Source organism: Plecotus auritus (assembly GCF_963455305.1).
Source record: "Plecotus auritus genome assembly, chromosome: 13".
In the NCBI taxonomy this organism is placed as follows: domain Eukaryota; kingdom Metazoa; phylum Chordata; class Mammalia; order Chiroptera; family Vespertilionidae; genus Plecotus; species Plecotus auritus.
This window is the reverse complement of record NC_137779.1, coordinates 14,375,188-14,393,408: the sequence shown is the minus strand read 5'-3', so window position 1 is coordinate 14,393,408 and position 18,221 is coordinate 14,375,188. Positions and strand designations below refer to the sequence as shown.

Genomic DNA, 18,221 nt, shown 5'->3' with positions numbered 1-18,221 from the left:
AGGGGAGGCTGTGAAGGTCCTCTTCAGAAAAAGCCACCAAAATTGATTGAGAAAGACACAAAAAATGATCAGAGCATCAGTTGTGAGTGAAGTGCTGGGTCTGCAATCTGGCTGCAGTGAGCACAGAAGGCAAGCTCAGGAGCAAAGGGAGCAGTACAAATCATTCCTGAGAGAATCTGGCTGTAGGGAGAGGAATGAAAGGTTCTCTTTCTCCCTCTTTCAGATTCTGGAGCAAAGCACAGAAAAGTTCAAGACTAAATTAAACAATGAAAAAACATTGGCTAGAATTACAAAAACTGGTATTTTCAACAAGAGTTTTACAGCAAAAGGCTTGTTTGGTTGATTTAAAAAAATTTTCACTATCGACCTACCTGAATGGCTCAGTTAGTTGGAACATTGAAACATCAATGATGAAAGAGAATCACTGATCGACTAACTCCTGTACACCCCCCACTGGAGATTGAGCCCATAACCCAGGCATGTGCCCTGACTGGGAATCGAACTGTTACCTCCTAGTTCATAGGTTGATGCTCAACCACTGGGCCACACTGGGCAGGCTGACCTTATTTTTGAAGAGCACAGCCTAGTTCTTTTGTAGAATAGCCCTAAACTCAGGTTTGTCTGGTGCTGTCTCATGATTAGATTCGAATTATGCTTCAAATTCTTGGCTATCCTTATTCTAAAGAAAAACCTGGAGAATGCTAAACTACATATATCAAAATTGAGTCAGTTTTAAATGCACAGAGGATATGAATAGACACATCACCAAACAAGATATACAATTGGTTAATAAGCACATAAAGAGATGCTCATCATCAATAGTCATGAAGGAAATGCAAAGTGGAACTCATTAATTATATCAAATGAGATATAATTTAAAAAAATTGACTAAACCAAGTGTTGGTAAGAATGTGACGTACTGGAATGCCTTATACATTGATGATGGAAATGTAAAATTGTACATCTACTTTTGAAAATAGTTTGCTGGTTTCTTAAACAGTTAAAACAGACCAATTTTGAAGTGTCAAGGCATTAATGCAAAAGAAAATCTGAGGACCTGCTCCAGCATGAAGAAGACCAAAGAGAAAGGACAACTAAATGTGCCATGTGATTATTGAACAGGGTCTAAAGAGTAGGAATTAGGAAGGTGTCAGTGTTAACTTCCTGATGGTAACGACTGCAATATTATGTAGGAGGGAGTCCTTGTCTGGTCAAATAACATTAAAGTGTTCTGTTGAGGTGGGTCATTTTTATCAGCAATTTATTCTCAAAAGATTTGTGGTAAAAATTTGCACTTGTCCTTGTAATACTTCCATATGTTTAAAAGATGTTAAATGTGCAGCATTAAAAATTATATAAAATTACAGGGAAAAGCCCTCCCCTTTCCACTCTCTACCCTTACCCCATTTTAATTTTCTTCATAGCACTTATTGGCAAGCAAAATATTAAGTTCCTGTGGTAGTTTATTTTCACTGAAAATTCAGCTTCTCTAGGGCTGATACTATATTCACCTCTCTATTCTTAGTGCCTAAAACAGTGGCCAGTACACAGGGTATTTATATTAGTTCAATAAATTAATCTAGTTTTACTACAGTTTAAAATAAAATCACTTTACCATCTCCTCCCCTGCCAAACACACATAAATCATTTATGACACAGCAACTCCAACTCCTAAGTAACTAAAAGAAATGAAAACATATGTCCACACAACAACTTACAAATGAATGTTCCTAGCACCATTATTTATAACAGACAAAAACTGGAAACATCTCAAATGTCCATGATACGATATCACCATCCAAATGAATCACTATTTGATGACAAAAAGATACAAGCTACTGATCCTGGCAACAACATGGATGAACCTCAAAACACTGTAAGTGAAGAAAACACCAGATACAAAAAACTATTATCTTGCATGATTCCATTTACATGAAAGTTCTAGAGCAGGCAAATCAGAGAACAGATCAGGGTTGCCTGGAGGTGGGAGTGGGGGGTGGGAACTGACTATAAATGACAAGAGAAAACTTTTTGGAATGATGGAAATGTCCTAAAACTGGAATTGTGGTGATGGTTGCACAATGTTGTAAATTTACTAAAAAAATCATTGAACTGAACACTTAAAAATTTTATAAATTTTGCCCTGGCCAGTTTGGCTCAGTGAATAGAGCCTGTGGACTAAAAGGTCCTGGCTTCGATTCCAGTCAAAGGCACGTATCTCAGTTGCCGGCTCGATCCCCAGCCCCGGTCGAGGCACGTGTGGAAGGCAACTGATTGATTTATCACATCGATATTTCACTCTATCTTTCCTCCTCCCTGCCACTCTCTCTAAAAATCAATATAAAATATCCTCAGGTGAAGATTAACAAAACAAACAAACAATAATTTTGAAAGTTTTTTTTTTTTTAAATATATTTTATTGATTTTCACAGAGAGGAAGGGAGAGGGATAGAGAGCCAGAAACATCGATGAGAGAGAAACATCGATCAGCTGCCTCCTGCACACCTCCTACTGGGGATGTGCCCGCAACCAAGGTACATGCCCTTGACCGGAATCGAACCTGGGACCTTTCAGTCCGCAGGCCGACGCTCTATCCACTGAGCCAAACCGGTTTCGGCAAACAAACAATAATTTTATGGTATGCCCATATAGCTATTTTAAAATAACAGGTAGAAAGCTACAGACAGCCTCCTTTTACTTGCCACTTGGTTAATTTTTTGAAAAGTTACTATAGTATAAAGGGATGAATGAGGCTTCAACACCATAAGGAGAATGAGCATTTTAAAATAGCTTGTTGTCCTGGTCTGTGTGCTCAGTGGTTAAGAGCACTGGCCCGAGCACCAAAGGGTCGAGGGTTCAATTCCCAGTCAATGACATATACCTGGACTAGAGGCCCGGTGCACGAAATTCGTGCACGGGGGAGGGGGATGTCCCTCAGCCCAGCCTGCACCCTCTCCAATCTGGGACCCCTCGAGGGATGTCCAACTGCCCGTTTAGGCCCGATCCCACCAGGCAGTTGGGGGCGATGAAGCCTGCAGGGCAGGGCAGTTAGGGGTGACCAAGGCGGCAGAGGAGGGAAGTTGGGGGCGACCAGGCCTGGGAGCCAGCAGTCCTGGATTGTGAGGGATGTCCGATGGGCAGTCGGACATCCCTCTCACAATCCAGGACTGCTGGCTCCCAACTGCTCGCCTGCCTGCCTTCCTGATTGCCCCTAACCGCTTCTGCCTGCCAGCCTGATCACCCCCTAACCACTTCCCTGCCAGCCTGATTGATGCCTAACTGCTCCCCTGCCAGCCTGTTTGCCCCTAACTGCCCTCCCCTGCAGGTCTGGTCCCCCCCCAACTGCTCTCCCCTGCAGGACTGGGTCCCTCCCAACTGCCTTTCCCTGCAAGCCTGGTCGCCCCCAACTTCCCTCCTCTACCGGCTTGGTCACCCCTAACTGCCGTCCCCCGCAGGCCTGGTTCCTCCCCAACTGCCCTCTCCTGCTGGCCATCTTGTGTCCACATGGGGGCAGGATCTTTGACCACATGGGGGCAGCCATCCTGTGTGTTGGAGTGATGGTCAATCTGCATATTACTCTTTTATTAGATAGAATAGAGGCCTGATGCCCTGAAGGGTGTCCCGGATCAGGGTGGGGGTTCCCTAGGGGTGTGGGGCGGCCTGGGCGAGGGGCCTGTGGTGGTTTGCAGGCCGGCCACGCCCCCTGGCGACCCAAGCGGAGGCCCTGGTATCTGGGGTTTATTTATCTTCTACAATTGAAACTTTGTAGCCTGGATCGGAGCCAAGCCTTCTGCTTGCTCTGTGGCGGCAGCCATTTCTATTGGCTTGCTCTGTGGCGGCAGCCATTTCTATTGGGATTTATGTATCTTTTATAATTGAAACTTTGTAGCCTTGAGTGGAGGCCTAGGCCGGCAAGGGCAGGCAGAAAGCTTGGCTTCCTCCATTGCTGGGGAAACCCAAGCCTCCCTCCTTCTCTCTGTGGCCGTAGCCATCTTGGTTGGGTTTATTTGCATATTTGCTCCTGATTGGCTGGTGGGCGTGGCTTGTGGCTTATAGCGGAGTGGTGGTTAATTTGCATATTACTATTTTATTATATAGGAGGATTATGGGTTTTATCCCTGGCCCAGTCAGAGCGTATATGGGAGGCAACCAATCGATTTCTCTCTCATATCGATGAGAGATGTTTCTCTCTCTCTTTTCCCCTCCTTCCATCCCTCCCTTTCACTCTCTAAAAATCAATGGGGAAAAACCTTCTGGTGAGAATTAACAACACAAAAAGCTTGTTAACCCAAATTAAGATTCAATCTGCAAAATGTGGGACCCTAATAATTGGTAGGAGTTGCCGTCTTCATATTCTCTCCATTTGGCCTTAAAGGGAATTCTCAGAATCTGCATTAGACTCATACATCAGCTATGCCTCTAGCACCTGGGCAAAAGGCTCTGCGGGTACCTGAGCTGGGAAACACAAACCCATCAATGCTAGTTATTAAAACAGCATTGCAAATTAGAGCAACAATGTTTGAATTTGTGTGGATCCTGACTGGCTGAGAAAAAACCTACTAATTTCCTTGGTTAGGCTGTCAGACAAACGCATTAGTCAACAGAGCCAAATATCAACAGTACAACGATTGAAATTTCTTTTGAGAGCCAAATTTTTTAAACTTAAACTTCTTCTAATGCCACTTCTTCAAAATAGACTCGCCCAGGCCGTGGTATTTTGTGGAAGAGCCACACTCAAGGGGCCAAAGAGCCGCATGTGGCTCGCGAGCCGCTGTTTGCCAACCACGGGGCTGTCCCACTAACTTTTTAATAAAACATAGTTTTATTTCTTACAATAAAATATGAATCTTGAGTTGGGGCAATTATGACATGGCTTGAAATTCTCAACATTTTAGGGGACATATGTATAAAAAAGGAAAACAAATATTATCTGCTTACTATAGAAACTGCTCAGAAGTGCTTTATGTTCATTTAGTAAAAATAGAAATAACCCACTTAAAAAGACTTTTGTATGCCCTTGGCCTGTGTGGCTCAGTTGGTAGGAGCTTCTTCCTGTACACCAAAAGGTCTTGGGATCCATTCCTGGTCAGGGCACAAACCTACTTGTAGATTGCGGGTTTGATTCAGGGCCCTAGTCACACATTGATATTTCTCTTTCCCCCTCCTCCTCTCTCTAAAAATCAATGAAAATGTCCTCGAGTTAGGATTTAAAGAGAGAGAAAAAAAAGTTTTGTGCATAAGCCACCTTTTTCAGTTTTCCAAATGCAGAAAACTGAAAAAGGTGGGAGGGACATTTAAAATTAAGTGACATATCAATAAACTTTGAAAAAAGTATTTAAGACCCATGTTTGTGATAAGTGCTATAAAGAGAAATAAAAGGAAACTCATTAGAAGGAACTTAAAGCCAGGGCCCTGATCAAGCCTTTCTAATCCTCTCTTTAAGCCTTTCCCATTGGACAAGCTCTCTGAGAGAGTTTATTCACTGATGTATCTGCACAACTATAATGTGTCTAGTACATACACAATTTGTTTAATTAATTTATAACTAGAAAGCCCAGGTGGAGTTAGCTGCTCTGTCCAGAATGATCTCATAAATGTTTTTACCATGTTACACAGTAATTTATTTCCTTATCAGTCTGTCCCCAACACTATACTACAAATTCTTGAGGGAGGGAAGGAACATGGCCCAGGGCCTAGCACAGAAGATGCTCTAACTGTTAAATCAAAGGACGAGAGTGACATCACAAGATCACATAACTGGAACTCAACACACAACCTGTGTGACACCAAGTCTAATATTTTTATTTCTTGCACTTTTCCCTTTATACTCAAAGACAGTATTCTGAGAAACTGAGGTAAGAGGATCGGATCTTGCCAAACCCATTTACTTAGAGGGAATAACAACAATTAGAGCATTAACCAGAGATTGTGTGCCCAGCACTTCCCCTACATATCTCACTTAATCCTCACAACCCTGAGGTGTGTATCACTGTCCCCTTACTACATTAACAAGCCTCAAGTCCCATATATATAGTCAAAGCTCACAGTCAAGTACCACATACATAGTCAAAGCTCATGCTCATACCCACTCCAGAAAGAGGATAAAACTCTGGGGTGTGGACTGTGGCCAGGTTTCAGAATGATGGATTCAGTCAATCTGATTAAGAAGTCACACAGTGGGTGATGAGGTATTAGGTGTTTATTGTTAGGTTGTATAACTCACATGTATGTCACATGTTTTATATATAATACTAGAGGCCCGGTGCATGAATTTGTGCATGGGTGGGGTCCAGCCGCCCTGCCCCAATTGGGCTGCTGGGGGGGGCGGCGGCTTCAAGCGGTTGGCTTGCTGACCCCGCCCCCTAGCTGAACTCCCAGTTGAAGGAACAATTTGCATATCAGCCTTTTATTATATAGGATATGTATATATTATATATAAAAGATGCCGCCCAGTTTAGCTGCCACCCCCACACAACCAGAGACAGGAAGACAGAAGAGCAGTCCAAAGCCCTTCTCCTGTCTCAATTACTCCCTCTCCTCTCCTCCCCTTCCTTACAGGCTCCAACAGCAGGGACCAATTCCAGCCTAGAGAAGAGCAAGGGAAACAGCACCAGAACTTTAACCTGCCAAGCCAGTAATCAATGGGAAACATCTTTTGACTACCCCCAACCCCACCACTCCTACCTTAGAGATGTCGAGCCTTATCAAATGACTCCACCTTGAGCCTCAGCTGACTGGACCAGAGGTGGACACTATTTCAAGCTGGAGAAGATTCTCTCCCCCAAGAAATCAGAGAATTAAAAACACATAACTTGGGAAAGCGTGGACAGCTCCCTTGTGCTAAATGCATCGGGAAGTAGTAAAAAAAGAAAAGAAAAACAAAAACAGCTGTGCAGAGATGCAGGGTGCAAGATTTTGTAAATGTAAAGGAGAAGGGAGGTAGATGCCTTCATCTATTTTCTAGTTCCTAGTTGCAACACTACCTGAAGCTTTAACTGTACTTTCTTTCCCTTTAGTAGCATGAGAAAGACGCTGGATCTTTTATATATATATATATATATATATATATATATATATATATATTTTATTGATCTTTTTTTTTTACAGAGGAAGGGAGAGGAAAAGAGAGTTAGAAACATCGATGAGAGAGAAACATCCATCAGCTGCCTTCTGCACACACCCTACTGGGGATGTGCCCACAATCAAGGTACATGCCCTTGACTGGAATTGAACCCGGGACCCTTCAGACCAAAGGCCGACGCTCTATCCACTGAGCCAAACCGGTTAGGGCAGACCCTGGATCTTAATCATAAACTCAGTATCTACAAGGTAGTGCCTGAAACACTCTAGCACTCTACCTTTCATTTAGCTAAGCTCCTAGTCATTCTCCAGGTCCCAGCTTAACACCACTTCCTCCAGGAAATCCTCCCAGACTTCTCATCAAACTTAGTCCACCTTTTATACCCTCCAGTAGCATTTTGCACCTCATCATACTCAGTAAATGTTATTACTTTGCTGTTGGACTGTAAATACCAGTGTAAAAAACACTTTTGTTCACTACTTTGATTCTACCACCGTAACCAGATAATGCTTAATAATATTAGTAAATGAATAAAAATCAAGAAACTAGTAGAGATGAGTAGGAGGAGTGAGAAGAAATCAACACTACCTTCCTGAGAAAAACTAAGTTGCTTTGACCCTATCGCCCTCATTCCTTCCAGGTATCCAGTTTCTCCCTCTTCACCCGCCTCAACAGGCTCAAGTCAACTATGACAACCATCATTTTATACTTTGGTGCCAATAAAGGAACACAGGCTATATACATGAAACATGTTTCCAGGTAGCTTGGAATAACAGAGGAAAACCTACAGTAGTTAAAAAACACACACAAATCAGTGGGAGTGGCCGGGGAGAGGTCAATGGGGAATAAAGGAGACATATGTAATACTTTAAACAATAAAGATTTAAATTAAAAAAAAAAAATCACAGGTTTGGAGATCTAGACAAATCTCAGTTCTGCTATGTATTTATTGGCTGTGAACCTTGGACAAGTTTTCTAAGACCTGGTTTCCTTACCTGTAAAGTGAAAAAAAAAAAAATACCAGAAAGATGAGGATGAAAATGAATTTCACACCATATTACCTAAAGCCGTGGTCGGCAAACTGCGGCTCTTTGGCCCCTTGAGTGTGGCTCTTCCACAAAATACCACGGCCTGGGCAAGTCTATTTTGAAGAAGTGGTGTTAGTTTAAAAAATTTGGCTCTCAAAAGAAATTTCAATCGTTGTACTGTTGATATTTGGCTCTGTTGACTGATGAGTTTGCCGACCACTGACCTAAAAGCAAGGCAGGCTTGCAGCAAATGTTGGTCAGTTGGTCATGGCATATCTCATGCGAATCCCAACCTCCACATACCACTTCCCAGCTCCTATACAGGCCATAGGTTTAGAATCCAGAGCCTGCCCTAAGACTGAGAATCTGAGAGGGACCTTGGAAGACATCCTGTTGGTTTTCTAATGTGTAGGAGCCCCAAGAAGTAACCGAGAAAAGAGAAGCAAAAAGGGTAAACAGCACCTCAGGTTTAGGCACATAGGTGGGTGAAGTAGACTTGATGTAAGGTAGAGTAGCTCTGGATATTTATTGGCAAATCAGTTGTTGTTTTTTAACTTAGTAGGTGCATTATGTAAGTAAGGTGAGGAATAAGTTTTATGTATGGTTCCCGGAAAAACCCAACTTGGATACTTTTCATAAAAATATTTTTATAAATACTGGAGAATTGAGAACATTTAAAAATTAAATTAATGGGAATGGTGTATCAGTTATAGCTAACCACTAGGAGCACATTATTAGGGATGTTATAAATATCAAATTTAATTTTGTTCTGAGTTTTATTTGCACTCAAAACTCTGCTAGAAACACTGGATTTTTTGTTGCTCATGTAATTTGGTCTCCTCACATCTTTGAGCTCCAAAAAGCATACAAGAGACTACTTTATTTATATTTAAATTTAACAGTTAACAAGCAAAACCAAGAATTTGAATCCAGATCTGTTTCCAAGTCTTGAGCTTTTATAGATAACTAGAGGCCCGGTGCATGAATTCATGCACCAGTGGGGTCCCTCAAGCCTGGCCTGCAGTATTAGGCCAAAACCAGCTCTCTGACATCCCCCCAGGGATCTCATATTGCAAGAGGGCGCAGGCCAGGCTGAGGGACCCCACTGGTGCACAATCGGGGCCAGGGAGGGATACGGGAGGTTGGTCAGCTAGGAAGAGACTATGGGAGGGCTCCAGGGCATGTTCGGCCTGTCTTGCTCAGTCCTGATTGGCTGGACCCCAGCAGCAAGCTAACCTACCGGTCGGAACGTCTACCCCCTGGCGGTCAGTACACATCATAGCGACTGGTTGACTGGTCAACTTGTCTGCCTCCTGGTGGTCAGTGCATGTCATAGAGAGCGGTTGAGCAGCCTTAGCATATCATTAGCATATTACTCTTTGGTTGAATGGACGACCGGACACTTAGCATATTAGGCTTTTATTATATAGGATACTACTACCGTTGGCCCTGCCTTTCAAACAGGTGGTATAAATACCCAGTTCCAGGGAGGGAGGAAGGGAGTGGTATAGCAGGGAGTAATAAAGGCAAGTTTACAGAGCAGATGAGCCTTAAAGAAAGGAAGGAAGGCAGGATTTGAATAGGGCCCAGTGCCTCTTGAAGGTGAGTTGGAGGGGTATACTAAATAGTATCTTGACAGGACGATTCTCTAGCGGAGGGACTGGCCCATGCATTGCAAGTTGTTTAGTATGCCTACCTCCACCACCAAAGGCCAATAACAACCTCCCAATCAATGTAACAACAACAATAAAAGTCCACAATGCTCACATATGTTTCAAAATACCCCTGGACAGGGGGGTAAAGACACACCCAGAATACTCTTAGATAAGCAGAAAGAAAAGAGTAGCACAATGGGCAGAGATACAAAGGGGAACATAAGTCACAAAATTTGATGAGAAAAAGAGCCATGCTTTAATGACTCTCACCTATAAAATCAAGTCCAAACTCCTCAGTACACAATGTCCTTCAGGATTTGGCCCTGCCCATCCCAGCTGTCTCAACTCCAGCTTTCTGCTTAAGGCACCCTATACTCCTGCCCTCCCAACTTGTGGTTTTCTTGACCTGATGTGCTGTTTTCAAATTTCTGTGCCTTTGCACATACATTTTCCTCTACCTAGAATGCACTTCTCAAAGCAAACTCCTAGTCATACATTAACATCCAGCTCAGAAGTATGTGAAGCCATACAAAGACAGCCCCATGCCACGCAGGCCTTTTTTTTCTCTCACAGCACTTCACACATTCCTGTATAGCACTGGTATATTCTCTACATTATTGCCCCACTATTTGGACTAAGAGCTACTAAAGGACAGGAATCATGTGAATCCTGGCACATAAAAAGGTGCTCAATAAGTATTTTCTGAGTGAATGGCCTTGCATTAAAGGTTTTTAGAAAGACTAAAAAGTGATACAAGCAAAAGCCAACAACAGCTATTTTCTATTACTGAAAGCATGTATTTTTCAACTCTGATCTTTGGTTGAGTGTCACTTAGGAACCAGACAGACAGGGATGCTCTCTTTCTTCCTAATTGTGTCCTTGGGCAAGTTAACTAATCTTTGTTTCATTTCTTCACTTACAAAGTAATCACCTTTGCAGTGTGGATATGAGGATTAATTAATATATGTTAAAAAAAAAAGTGGTTACTACATGGTAGGTGTACTAGTGTGTCATAATCACAAAAAGCTTAATAGATCAGGATATTGTACTATTGGGAATGTGATCACAATGAAATTTTGGTTGGAACCATCTGTTTTGGGGGGAGAGTTAAAAGTCAACAAGTACTATAGGTATTCTGATCCAATACTAATCCCTTAATGACCACTATCTCCCTTGGCTCCTCTGATAATGTGCACTCAGGGTTCTCTGGTCTCTCTGACCACACTTTCTCTGTCCTCTTCTGTAACTTGCCCTCTACTGACACCTAAGTCAGGCATTCCTTTGGCTAAGTTTTTACATTTTTCCTCATCTTGTTCACTCCCAAGGCTTCAATTAGTATCTCTCTGGAGATAACCCTATAATCTTTCAGTCATATTCAGAAAGTGTTTCGAATTTAACTTACTCAAAATAGATTTATCTTAATTAGATCAAATATACAGCTTAAATTTCTCCTCTCATACCCTTTCTGTTTTTCATGACTCTTATGCATCTCACCAGTCGTCAGGTTCCTCTTCCTTTGCCTACCTCTTAAAGTATTTGTTTGCCAGAATTACCTCTTTAATCTTTCTATTCTACCTCAGTGGCTCTTTATCTTTCTGGGATAATGGACCCCTTTGAAAATCTATTGAATGCTATGGATTACTTACTAAACAGATGAACATACCCAGCATCTGTTTGCAATTTCACCTACCCAATGACCTCAAATAAGAATCTGTGCCCATCCACGCAAAACTAAAACTTACACAAGTTTTCATCTCCAGGTTCTACCTTCCCTGTTCTTCTTCCCATACTTGCCATGATTAAGTCTTTCTACCACTCTTCTGACAAGAGCCCGTTACTAATTCTATCTTTATAAGGTCTTATTAAAGTCTCTCACTTCCATCTGCTACCTTCCACTGCCACTAGAGTTAGAACAGCCTAATGGATTCCCCGACCTCAGTCTTTTTTTTTTTTATTTCCACCTGTGTTGACCTACCTTTCCCTAAAATTTTAAATTGACCATGTGACAGCTTCTTTACAAAAATACTGATGCTTCTCCACTGCACAAATATACAAACTCAGTTTTGCCTTTACAGTCCTCTACAATTTGCCATCTAATCCAGGATCAGATTCCACTGTTTACACTGTCACTTGTGCCTACTATCTATCAAAATCACACCCACTCTTCAAGGCCCAATTCAAGCTCCACTCTTCATCTTTATATCCTCCACATAATGATTAGGAAAGAGCTCTGCACAGAAAAGGCAAATTCCTAATGAACTGATTCAGGAAATGAAAAAAACAACAAAACAAACAAACACTAAAAGCTTGAAAATCCTTAAAACCTTCTGGAAGCATGATGTTTTTAAAAATATTATTATTCAAATATTAACATTTCAATTAAGAAGCCCTCCATACACCCAGCATTGCTCATCAACATTTATTAAATGGTAATAATATGCAACATAATTAAAGTCTTGCTAGGGTCTATCATCAACCTGAAGATAAAAAGCCACAATATGGTTCCAGAGTTTTAATTGCAATTATATTTGTATTTTACCTAAAAAAGAAAAATTAAAGAGGATGTGGCATTTCATCTGATACTTAGGTCAAATAAGTTTACAGCAGTGATAGAAATAGTTACCAGATCTAAATTATTTTCAGACTAGTAAAAATCCTATCAAACAGGAAAAAGAAAAAAACTTTCAATTAAAATATCCTAAACCTAGCCCTGGCGCATGCAGGTCAGTGGTTAGTGTGTCAGCCCACGCACCGGTGGGTCACCGGTTCAATTCCCAGTCAAGGGCACATACATTGGTTGCAGGTTTGATCCCTGGCCCAGTAGGGCGTGTTTGGGAGGCAATCAATGGTTGTCTCTCTCACATTGATGTTTCTCAATGTTTCTCTCTCCCCCTCCCTTCCACTCTCTCTAAAAATCAATGGGAAAAATATCCTCAGGTGAGGATAAACAACAATAACAAAAACTGTCCTAAACCTAAAGATTATTTCATTTCAATACCTATTTTAGATGCTAATTTCTTTTAAAAAGGGACGAAGGACTTGATGGGCAATTCTGAGCCTCTCATAATGAAGCACTTACTGGCATATTTACCAGCAGGTGCAACAGCCATCAGATATATGACAGAGAAGTGGTGCTGCAGGCAGTACTTTCTCTTCATTACTTTCTAGTGCCTTATTTCTTTTAGGCCTGACCTAATTTACTTTCTCTTTTGGCTCCTAAGCCTCTGAGTTCATGTTAATTCCCACAGTTGTATACTGTGAACCATTTTGCTCCCGAAGAGAATGAGAATACTAAATACTGAATTAAGGTGGGGTTTTTTAAAAAATAAAATTTAAACTTGTCTTTCTGTCTAGCTGACATACTTGGTAAAATATGCCCTCTATGACATTTCTAAAATTATGATCACTCAAATTTGAATGTTCCTGAAATACATTTGCTTACAACAGTAAAATATGCTAATTGTAAAATTATTAGTAACACTATTTAAGGATGATAGCAGGGTGTAATGGAAAGAACTGCAGCATTTGAAACAGGATCTTAGTCTGCAATCTCATGTCTGACTCCTTAGTTGTGACCTTAGGAATTGGCTTCACATTGAAATACTTTCTCACCTGAAAGAGATGGTATCACCACCTATCCCTCCCTGAAGGTGGATGTTCAAATAAAATGAGGTAATAATGTACCTAGCACAGTACTTGCCACGAAGTATTCCATATATATTAGTTTGTTCCTTCATTCAACACAAGACACAGTCACAAGATTTAGATGTAAAGGAGCCTACACTTCCACAAGTCTTCATCAGCATACTACACTACAGGTAATTAGTGCTAATAAAAGCAATACTGTTACCAAACCTTTCTGAGGAATCTGGATTAAGATGAGGGAGCCTGCATGCGACTGCAAGAACTCCATTAAGGCTACATATATATTGGCCATTAAAACATTAACAGTAAAAGTCCACAGTAATTGTGCTATGACGTCTGGATGCCTTTTTGCTGGTAAGAGAGTTCACTCGGGGGAAAGAAAAAAAGAAGAGTCAAATTAGGCCCAACTCCAAACGACTTTTTAATAAATTAAGAGAGCGACGCTGACTTATCCTTCCTGAAACGTCAACAATACGATATTAAAATCCATTTAAAAACTTCAAGGTTGAAATATCCCACAACTAACATTGGTGTCACTAATGCTTTTTAGAAAGCCTGCGCAGGAGAGCACTATTAGCACCACTGAAGATATTTAATGAAAGCGGTTCGCGGAAAACACAGGCGAGGTAAGAAAAAGAGATTATCATTTCTGCACACAAACCGAGGCGAACCGCTTTCAGGACCAAGGCCCTCGCCACCACCACCAAGCATCTGGAGGAATTCCTGGCTTTATAATCGGACGTCAAAAAGACCACCATACTAGCAAATTGGGGGGTGGGGTTCCGTTCCCTTCCTGGGGATCCTGGGTCGCCCGGGTCCTGGCCTCCGCCCTCCGCGCCCCTCTACAAGGCAAGGGCCCGCCCGCGAAGTGCCGCGATCAACACCCAAACCTCGATGGGCCCAGGGCATGCCCCGGTGCGCGGACCGCGGAGAAGCCCGGGGTCGGGGGCGCGGGGGCGCGGTGGCGCGGGAGGCCCGAGGCGCGGACGAGGCCGCGGCAGCGTCCGCTGCGGCCCCGAGAGGTGGAGTGGGCGGGCGCAGCTAGGCCTGCGGGCGGACGTGGACACTCACCACACCATGCCGTAGGCGCCCTCGCCAATGTACGAGAGGTTGGTGTAGCGCGGCCCCACGTCGAACACCTGCCCGCGGACCATCTCCGGGCCCGCGCCCGCCGCCGCCGCCGCCGCCATGTTGGTTGCCGGGCCGCCGCCGCCTCCGCCGCGCTGGGCTTGACGCTCTGTGGCCGTCTCTCGGCCCACGCCGCACCTCCCGTAGGGACCGCGCCGCCGCCGGTGCAGCCGCCGCCGGTGCAGCCACCGCCGTTAAGCGGGAAGGAGCAAGGAGGGCGTCGCTCAGGAAAGCTTGAGAGCCCAAAGCAACTAGGACCGACTGCCTGTCTGACTGACTGACGGGCGGGCCGGCGGGCGGGCGGAGGGCGGGGCGTACGCTGAGGAGGGCGCTGGGGCGGGGCCAAGCAGCGTGCGCGTGGATTGGTTCTCCGAGGCCTGGGGGCGGGGTTATGCAGTCCGGCGGAAGTAGCGAACTCTGGGCGGAACACGGCGGCGGCACCGCCCTACGCGGTCACGTGCGTTAGCCCGGAGGTGGCTCTTGAGACGTAGGAGGTCTCCGAGGCGTCAGGAAAGAACCCGTAGGACTGATCCTGACAGACGGTTAGGGACAGGGAAAGCCCTGAAGTGTGGTCCTGACTCAGCCATAGAGTGACCCGGTACTGCGTCCGACGGACAACGACGCGCCGCACGAGCTTCGGGCCTGGGCCAGGCCTATGAGAGTCCGTGGTCCCCACACCAACCTAGAAACATTGAGACCAGGGCAGAAACCGAAAGGCATGACCGAGACCGAGAAAGGTATTTGCATACAGAGAAAGTGTGAAACACAAAAAGTGGGAGGATCCTCTAATCAAACCAGAGGTTCCTTCAACAAGTGTTTGTTGAGCACCTACCAAGTTCCTGGACATTTTCTGTGACAGAAACCGGAGATGGACAAATCAATATATACTAGAGGCCTGGTGCACGAAATTCGTGTGGGGATGGGGAGGTCCCTGCACCCTCCCCAATCTGGACATCTCTCTCGCACCTCTGGAAACCCCGACGTTGCCTCCTAATCACTCGCCTGCCCAATCGCTCCCTGCCCTTGCCTCGCCCCCCCCCCCCCCCACTGTGGCTTTGTCTGGAAGGACACCCGGTCTAATTAGCATATTACCCTTTTATTAGTATAGACAATGCTCAAGTTGTGGTAAGTACTGTGAGCTATAAAGGATTAGAGAGTACAGTAAATAAGTCTTCACTTAACAATGTGGAAAGATTCTGAGACCTCAAGTGAAAGAAGGTATAAGGAAATCAATTTTACCACAGGCTAAGTTGATATAAACAAGAATTATGTTCCTACAGCATCTCTTCAATCCCTATAACCAAAACCACCATATTTGAAGACCTGCTGAAGTAGGTTCAGACATTAGAGAAATACATTAAGATTCAGAGACTGACGCCTGTGGACCAAAGCGTCCCGGGTTTGATTCTGGTCAAGGGCATGTACCTTGGCTTCCCCCTGCCCAGGCCCTGGTCAAGGGGCATGCAGGAGGCAACCAATCGATGTGTTTCTCTCACATCAATGTTTCTCTCTGTCTTTCCCTCTCTCTTCTACTCTCCCTACAAATCAATGGGAAAATATCCTCGGGTAAGGATTAACAAAAAATAAAAGAAAAATTCAGACTGAGACCTAGATTGATATAGAGGGATAGAAACTTAGAGGACATACTGATATGTAACACCAAAATGAAAATGCTAAACAAAAGCATCAAGATCTTGCCCTAACTGGTTTGGCTCAGTGGATAGAGCCATCGGCCTGTGAACTGAAAGGTCCCAGGTTTGATTCCAGTCAAGGGCATGTACCTTGGTTGCGGGCACATCCCCAGCAGGAGGCAGCTGATCGATGTTTCTCTCTCATTGATGTTTCTCTCTCATCGATGTTTCTAGCTCTCTATCTCTTTCCCTTCCTCTGTAAAAAATCAATAAAATATATTTTTTTAAAAAAGATCTAGAGAATATGAAACATATACACTGAGGCTAAAAATAGTCATAAATAACAAAGGTTGAAAAAGAAAAACTGGAATCCTGAAACAGGCGAATGCCAAGAATAGCTAAGACAAGACAAAAAAGATTCAGCCACTGCTTCTGAACCATTTCACAGGCCATCTTTAAAGGGGAGTAAGAGTGGAAAACCCTGCATCCTGATTGTCCAGCGCTGTGATCTTGAAAGCAGTCAACTCTGGACTTGCAGACAACCAAAAAGATCAACTAGTTAATCTCAACTAGTTAATCTATTTAAGAGCCCTGTGGGAAAAACATGTGGCACATGAGGAAAGAAGTGCAGCTAAAAATTACTCCTTTGAAATATATTTAGTCCATGAAGCAGAATCCAGTTTTAGAAAACACCTAATTCTTATTCTTGGCTATAAGAGGACATTGCACCTTTTAAAAACAGGCCAACATAAATGGAGAGTACTATGAAATTAACACCACAATAATCAAAGTAAAATTCATTGGTCAAAGCACTAAAAAACATTTCACAATGTGGAAGAGCAAATCAGCAATATGGAAGATAAAACAATTAAGTGATGGAATTCTTTAAGAGAGAAGAAAATGGGTAGAACATCATGGAGATTTAAACTATAGGCATCTCCCAAAAGGAGACAACAAATCAATTAGAGGCGATAATTAACATTATAATAAAAGAACACTATAATAATAGGTCTAAAAAATCTGAGGTGGAGCCCTAGCCGGTTTGGCTCAGTGGATAAAGCGTCGGCCTGCGGACTGAAGGGTCCCAGGTTCGATTCCGGTCAAGGGCATGTACCTGGGTTGCGGGCACATCCTCAGTAGGGGGCGTGCAGGAGGCAGCTGATCGATGTCTCTCTCTCATCGATGTTTCTAACTATCCCTCTCTCTTCCTCTGTGTAAAAAAATCAATAAAATATATTTTTAAAAAAATCTGAGGTGGAGGTGGAAAATGGAATGAGTTCATTGGGATCCAGAAACAATAAGCACAAACCAACTTCAAGACATAAGCTGGAAAAATTCTTAAAGTTCAGGGATAAAGAACTAACAGTATCCAATCAGAAAAAAATTATTTACAAAAAAAGCTAAAGCCAAGACCGGTTTGGCTCAGTGGTTAGAGCGTCGGCCTGAGGACTGAAGGGTCCCGGGTTCGATTCCGGTCAGGGGCATGTACCTTGGTTGCGGGTACATCCCCAGTGGGAGGTGTGCAGGAGGCAGCTGATCGATGTTTCTCTCTCATCGATGTTTCTAGCTCTATCCCTCTCCCTTCCTCTCTGTAAAAAATCAATAAAATATATTTAAAAAAAAAAAAGAAAAAAAAAAAAGCTAAAAACTTTTTTCCAGATTCCTCCTCTATAATAATTAAATGCCCAAAGGAATATGGAACAAGATAGACAGAACTCAGGAGTCAAGCTGTAATCCACAGATGGCTTCATTCCCTCTAGTGCCTTAATTTCTCCCTCATCTGAGGACATGCTTACAGAGATGGAGAGAGAGAGAGAGAGAGAGAGAGAGAGAGAGAGAGAGAGAGAGAGAAACATCGATGTGAGAGAGAAACATTAATCCATTGCCTTCTGTATGTGCCCAGCTTGACATATCCAGATTGCACGTATTCTGCAGTCACACTGCCAGAGGGTTTGAATCTTGACTGCTCCATTTACTGCCTGTATGACCTTGTTCCTCAGTTTCCTCCTCTTCATATTATAAATTTGTTGTACAGAAAAAATAAGAGAACATA

The 18,221-nt window shown here is 43.3% G+C and overlaps 1 protein-coding gene across 1 annotated transcript in view; it reads right to left on the bottom strand.

Moving 5' to 3' along the window:
• Positions 1-14,833, bottom strand: part of MAPK1 (mitogen-activated protein kinase 1) — a 78,847-nt gene extending 64,014 nt beyond the window's left edge. Inside the window, exon 1 of the mRNA XM_080650233.1 lies at positions 14,481-14,833. Coding sequence (XP_080506359.1) covers positions 14,481-14,599 — 119 coding nt within the window. The 5' untranslated portion in view covers positions 14,600-14,833. The remainder of the gene's footprint in view (positions 1-14,480) is intronic.
• Positions 14,834-18,221: the final 3,388 nt, after the last annotated feature.